This window comes from Charadrius vociferus, unplaced genomic scaffold (genome assembly GCF_000708025.1).
Source record: "Charadrius vociferus isolate BGI_N301 unplaced genomic scaffold, ASM70802v2 scaffold413, whole genome shotgun sequence".
Classification (NCBI taxonomy): domain Eukaryota; kingdom Metazoa; phylum Chordata; class Aves; order Charadriiformes; family Charadriidae; genus Charadrius; species Charadrius vociferus.
This window is the reverse complement of record NW_009647738.1, coordinates 1,948,603-1,955,038: the sequence shown is the minus strand read 5'-3', so window position 1 is coordinate 1,955,038 and position 6,436 is coordinate 1,948,603. Positions and strand designations below refer to the sequence as shown.

The 6,436-nt window shown below is 45.1% G+C and overlaps 1 protein-coding gene across 3 annotated transcripts in view; it reads right to left on the bottom strand.

The window, feature by feature from the left end:
* Positions 1-501: 501 nt before the first annotated feature.
* Positions 502-6,436, bottom strand: part of RBFOX2 (RNA binding protein, fox-1 homolog (C. elegans) 2) — a 110,073-nt gene continuing 104,138 nt past the window's right edge. For 2 of the 3 annotated variants that reach the window (XM_009881871.1, XM_009881870.1), the window contains exons 11-13: positions 2,851-2,939; positions 1,805-1,877; positions 506-648 (exon numbers count right to left, since the gene is read on the bottom strand). In XM_009881871.1, coding sequence (XP_009880173.1) covers positions 604-648; positions 1,805-1,877; positions 2,851-2,939 — 207 coding nt within the window. In that variant the 3' untranslated portion in view covers positions 506-603. Of the gene's footprint in view, positions 649-1,804; positions 1,878-2,850; positions 2,940-6,436 lie in introns of all 3 variants that reach the window. The other variant, XM_009881872.1, reaches the window with a different exon arrangement.

Below are 6,436 nucleotides of genomic sequence, written 5' to 3'. Positions count from 1 at the left end.
AGATGGCGATAAAAACAAGGAAAGTCTCTGCGTTTCCCCCATTTTCGAATGTAAATGGCTATCTCCAACCAGCATTAAGGTCCCAGCCACAGCCAAAGAGTTCTTCCTTCTGTAGACCAGAAACACAGCAGGTGGAGACTTCTCCCTCACACCCTCCTGTCTCACAGACACCAAGCACCAGACCCAGGGAAGTAACTCTGTCTGCGTGTTCCTGATTAATCACATGGTATCAGTTTCTAACAGCTTTCCTTATCGCTAATCGCCTTTTCCGTGATTGGTAGGATAAGCTATGCACCAACATACAGACACGGAAATGCATTATTTTTACCACAGTTAAAAAAAACCCAAAAACGAAAAACAAAAAAAAAAAAAACAAACCCAAAAAAATGCACAATCTTTGGAACAAAAGAATTAAAGGCAGAAATTTAAAGGAAAAAAAAATACATATTCAAAGAACATAGTGAGGTATAAAAAAGTATTTTCTCTTTTGTTTTTTGTTTTTCCTCCTCGTCTTGCTATAGAGTTCCTCTACTAGTAAATATTGCAATAGCCAGGCCTCATGAACTGGGGGGGCTGTCCCACTTGCCGGGGGCTCACGTCACTTCAGTAGGGGGCAAATCGGCTGTAGCCACCTCGGTATAAACTCGCCTGTAGAAATTAAACGAGAGAAGAAGAGGTTGTTAGGAGGTGAACTGTGAAGAAATACTCAGGACAGCACCTGAATGCTCTCAGAAGGCCTAACGGGCATGTCCTGGCACTGACCCGCCACCATTAGCACCTCTAAGAAGCAAGAGAGGGGAATCTTGCCTGCAAAACCAAAGACATGGCTCAGGAGGACATGCTCACGGGCAGCCAGCTGCAGGTAAAGTTTGGCAAGTCTCAGTCAAAGGGAGTTCGGTACCAGAGATGGGACTCATGAGTCCTAATCTCTGAGCCAGTTGTCTAGGCTGTCTTTACACATAGCAGAGACCAGGACTTCTAGGATGCTCTTCACCTCGCCTTAAGGTAAAGGTCTAAACCAGACATGATGACCTGGTATCCTAGAAGTACCCGCTTTTCCTTCATCAACCCTGAAGAGAATCCACATGATGAGCTGAGGCTCAAACAGCGGTGCTACACTGCAGATATCTATATTTAGTTGTCTCTTTCTCTGAGCACATTTGTATTCCAGCCTTTGCAACAACACAGATACTGTGCTGGCTAGAAGCAGATGGGAAAGCATGTGTTTTCAGCAAGCTGCTCCACTCCGCTCCTGTGCCAGCATACCTCATTCCTGCCCTTGTGTAACTACTGCTGGCAGGCAGGACACCGCATCCTTCCACTAGTGGAAGAGCAAACACCAAGTGGAGCAGCTTTGCTGCAAGATGTCACGAGAACAACTTATTCCCTTCCTAGAACTGATTTTTCAACATGCAACACAAGCTTTTGAAGTTAATGTAAATGGCAAGAAAGGCTGTCTTGCATCTTTAACTGTTGCTGATTTTTGCTCTATATATCACCTTGATACAGTTCTGCCAATTCACCACCAATGTTCTGGCTCCTGACATTTCAGGACATTCTTCTACCATGTCCTGTGTGTAATAATGGGTGTGTAATAATTCGTTTCCTACAACCTGGCTCCTTTCCTAGTGTGCACACACAAACATAGGAATGCAGAATAACTGGGAACCCAGCACTGCAGCTAAGGATGTCCTCCTTCAACAAAAAGGTTTTTCTGGGTGAAGTTTCATTACCTGATACCCAGTGAACAGCTGTTCCCCACGCTGGAAATGAGAAACAGCACAAGAAAGAAAATCCCACTTACCACAGCGCCAACTCCGTAGCTAGCGGCAGGGGCAAGGGCATGGTAAGGATCTGCTGTGTACACCCTGCCATAACTGAAGAGAGGGAGAAAAGATATGAAAAAAAAAAAAAAAAAAAAAGAAAAAGAGAAAAAAGGTCACTTTGGAGGGGCAGAGAAACAGCTGTCTGACCACAGGCAATGGAAGAAGCAGCATGCCCTTTTACACATATGTATGCATACATGCACACACATGCACGCAGGCAGCACCTCTTCGAAGAGATCCTACGGGCATGCTGCCATGCATCGCATGAGATGGGTGGGAGAACAGCCTGCAAGGAGGAACGCGGCAGAAGCCATGAGCTTGACCTGTCGGAAAGAGGTCAGCACCTTTGACGTGACAGCTAGTGCATCCCTTACCTCGCGTGATGCAATTTGGGAGGAGAGTGACTGCTGGCGCTAATGCTACTGGCATGGTAACAGCTGCTAAATGGAAAGCAGTGAGGGATTCTCCAGAATGAAAAGGGAGTATAAACTTTAATGGTCTCACATGTGCTAGGATTAAAACACAGCCTCAATGCACAGGAGATGAAAAATCTTAAGCAAAGCAGATGATGATAATCCTTTGTATCTATACAGAGCTATATGTTAAAGCATCCTAGAGTACTGTATGAGCCGAGTGATTTTTACTTTATGGATGGGGAAAGAAATGCACCCAGTGATTAAACAACCTGCCCAGAGTCATACAGCAAGGAGCTGGCAAGGCAAGCCAGGTCTTTTGACTCTGAGGCGTAACCACACCGCCTCCTTTGTGCACAGAATCACAAGGATAGGGAAGAGGCCAGGATTTGTGCCAGCTCACATACACCGGAGGGCAATACTGCCCGGGAGCAGAGAGACAAACCGTGCATTCAAGTCTTTCATGTTGGGTTGTGCATGCATGTGTGCGCGTGCGAGTGCAAGGAAGACAAAGAAACAGGGAAAGAAGTAGAAGTACTGTAATGGATCAGTGCTCCTTGAATCCCTGAGCACAGCAAGCTAGCCCCCATGGACACCTCCCCCTTACATACCCATCGCTGTAAGCTGCTGCAGCGGCTGCAGCGGCCGTGGCTGCTGTTGCAGTAGCAGGCTGTGCATATCTGTAGGCTGCGTATCCACCCTGCAGGAGAGAAGAGAACTGACTTTACAGATACCTGTCCACCCACGCAGAGCATCAAAAATAAAAATAAATAAAAAAAGTCACACACATCACAAGGAGAGGAAGTGTTTCAAACTGCATCGGCTCCCATGTCATGTCTATCGCAAGCATCGCCCATTAACTCATGTGTATGCCTTTCCTCAGAAGGACCAAAGAGACTCTTCCATTACTCTGTTGTTTAGCAGAAGGAATAAACTAAAGCAAGCCTGAGCACGGTTATATGGTTATATCCCTGCAGGAAAATAAATTTGGCATCGAGGAACTGAAAACCAGAGGAAAGCTGAAATCTTGCATGCAATGCAAGTTTTATGTCCCCTTCCTCTTCACGCTAGGGAAATCACAGATAGACACTTTCTGTGAAGTGTTTATTTTAGAAAGGGGACCGTTCAGAGAAATTCCTGGGGTTTTTTCCTCCTCTATTTCTTTTTTTAAGCCTGGGAAACCCAAAAGGCTAGAATTTAATTTGGTCCAGATACATAAAAGTACCAATAGCCAGAGAAGCCAAAAAGCAATCAGGAAAAGATGGCCAGAGAAGACAACCTCTGGTGGTCTCAGGGCTGGCAAAAAACAAACTGACACAGGTACAAACCAGACCATTCTTCCCTTCCTCCATGTAATAAGGAACCAGGTCGGGGGAAATCATGCCAGAACAGTCTGTATTGCTGCTGCACTTCTGCCTATGCTGCACACCTGTAGTAAAGGTCCTTAAGCTGCTTACACTGCTAAGAGGTAGTTACTAAAAACATACTTACAGCTGGGCTGGCAAAATGTGAATCCTGACCCAGAAGAAGACCTGTCAGTCTCCTCCTGGAACTCCCACAAGGAGTGCTCGGGGCAGAGGAAGACCTGGCTGAGACAGGCAGCTCTGCACACCCTGCAGTAATGAGGGAGGGAGGCCAGCCACCTTTCAGACCAGGGGTAAAGGTTGCATGGCAGACAGCAAAGAGGGCTCTGAAGCCCAGGTTAGAGCTTTCTTTATTGTACACTTCTGAACACATTTTTGTTAACTTGGGGAGGGCAATGGTAAATGAACCGTGGCTTTGCTAGAAAGACAATGAGCCATAAATAACATCAGAAAATTCCAGATTGCTTCTGGCTTTTTTTTTTTTCTCTCCAATTGACATTCAGAGTTTGAAGGGCCAGAAGGCAGACTTACACTGTTCACCCCCAGAATCAGCTCAACATACTTCTACCACTTCTTCCCTATAGATCTTTTGCATATATGTAACTATGACTACAAGATCAGCTCTATCTTAGGACTGTGTGTTTGCTCAGCAGTGCTCAGTTTTGGGCTAGGTGGCTTTTATATTAGAAGTAATAATTTTAAATTAGTTTTGGTTGCTTTTGTGGGGCCTGTGTTAGCCCCACGAAGGATAATGTGCTAACCAAAACAAACCTGGGGACCCTTTCTTACTCCCGAGGAGAGGGCCTTACAGCCTCTTCAATCTTCTGGTTAACAGAAGAAAGAGGAACACAAATCCATACCTCTGAAACATCTCCACATTGCCTGAAAGAGATGTCCTGTTACAGTTTTTCCCCTTTAATTTCATCTAGTTGTTTCAATCCCTGCATTTTGGATTGACCGTTTGGTGAGGTGTAGCTTGGTTTTGGCATGCTATCATTGCACCACCAGTACTCCCACCTCCAAAATGTGACGGAGAAGAGAGGAATAAGCTGCAGTCTTAATCCAAATCAGACCTTCATCGACCTCACTAAATTAAGACAACACTTCGCTCCAATGTCATTGTGGTATTCCCATAAGTTTACAATCTTTTTGAACTCTTGATGGGGTCTGTCACTTGGGCACGGATATGGGACATTTTTGCCTGGCAGAACCCTCCTCAGGGCAGCTGACTTCAGCACGCACCCAGATTCCCCCCACTCTGCCCCACGCTTGCCAGCCACATTTCAGATCAGAAGCCATTTCAAATGTGCCTGGCACACACTCTGAACATGACAGTGAGATGCAGTTTGAAACCAAAAAGGGTTATCATGTAATTCTCTTAACTCATGTCTCTCATAAAGGAAAACAAAACCAAACCAAACCAAAACCAAATAAAAAAGAAGAAGAAAAGAAAAGAAGGGTTGGAATCAGGTGTGGGAGGGGGAATGGCGTAACATTTATTAATCAAAATTAAAAACTAAGCATGCTGACATCTGGAGCTAGAACAACCAGCAAAGTCACCACGTTCAGACTCATATTGGCTAGTTCTATCCATCCCAGCATTCTCTTGGGACAGCAGTTCGCCCTAGGCTCTACCACAAGCTTAGTGAAGTACACAGCCTCAAGTACTAGAGCGTGCAGCCACAACAACCTGCTATTACGGAAACAGTCAGTCACCACTGGAGTTAACATTCCAACCTTAACAACTCCCGCAGCCTCCCGCCCTCGCCCCCCGAAATGGCTCCCACCCTAACCCTGTCCCACACCACAATGTTAATAATTATAACAAGCAATAACCCATCTGTTATATCAGAGAAGGGAACAGAGACTCCACTGAGAGATTTAGAGCGGGATGTTAACATTTCTTCAGTCAACTGCACAACAAACAAAAAAAACAGGAGAAATAATTCATTGGAGAAATGAAGTTAAGAAATAGCTGACATGTGTATTGCTTTTTAACCATGCACTGATGCAAAATTGAAGCTACTGTTAATTTAAAAAAAAAAAGTCACAGGATAGAGGTACACACGCACGGACAGACCCGCTCAGTTCAAAGCGGTCTGCAAATTCTACATGTGTGTACTTCAAATAAAACCAAAAATGGGGATTATAATGGCCATGGTACGTTCCTGTCATAGGAGCAATGAGTGTGGACAGCTGGGGAATTTCTGACACAGGGATGTATTTAGCATGACCAGCAGGTCCAAATACACCAAAACAGGGCCAAGGAAGGAGGAGGAAACTCGTGACTATTACTCATTATTTTGCAAGTGCTTTCACCAAGCTCTGGGACCAGTACAGAGCAAAGGAGACACTGCAGGTTGCCTTACCCAGCTGATGCTCCTGTTCTCCATAACCCAGAACCCACCTAATTCCATCAGTGCGTCTAAAGCCCTGCTCAGCTTGTCCAATGCACCAGTTAATTTCTCCTGCTATTCCTGTTTACACACAACTTTAACTGGTATGCAGAGCTCATCCATAACCTTAGCTAGACGGTCCTACCACCCCTACTGATTTCTGATGCCACTCACTTCAGGTACTCTAGTAAATATAACGGAGTAGAGCATCTTCAACAAATATGAACAATTGTGTTTCCCAATAAAAGAAACAGTAATGATTAAAAAAAAAAAAAAAAAAAAGAGGCCCTTGCTAGTTGCACCACACTCCTCCAGTGCCACAGCCAAACTGCAACAGAAAACACCATCGAGTGGCATAGTACCTGAAACCCAGGACAGCCATGCAAACTCCCACTCCAGCTATTTAAGTCGAGTGATTCCACAGGGACAGGTTTACC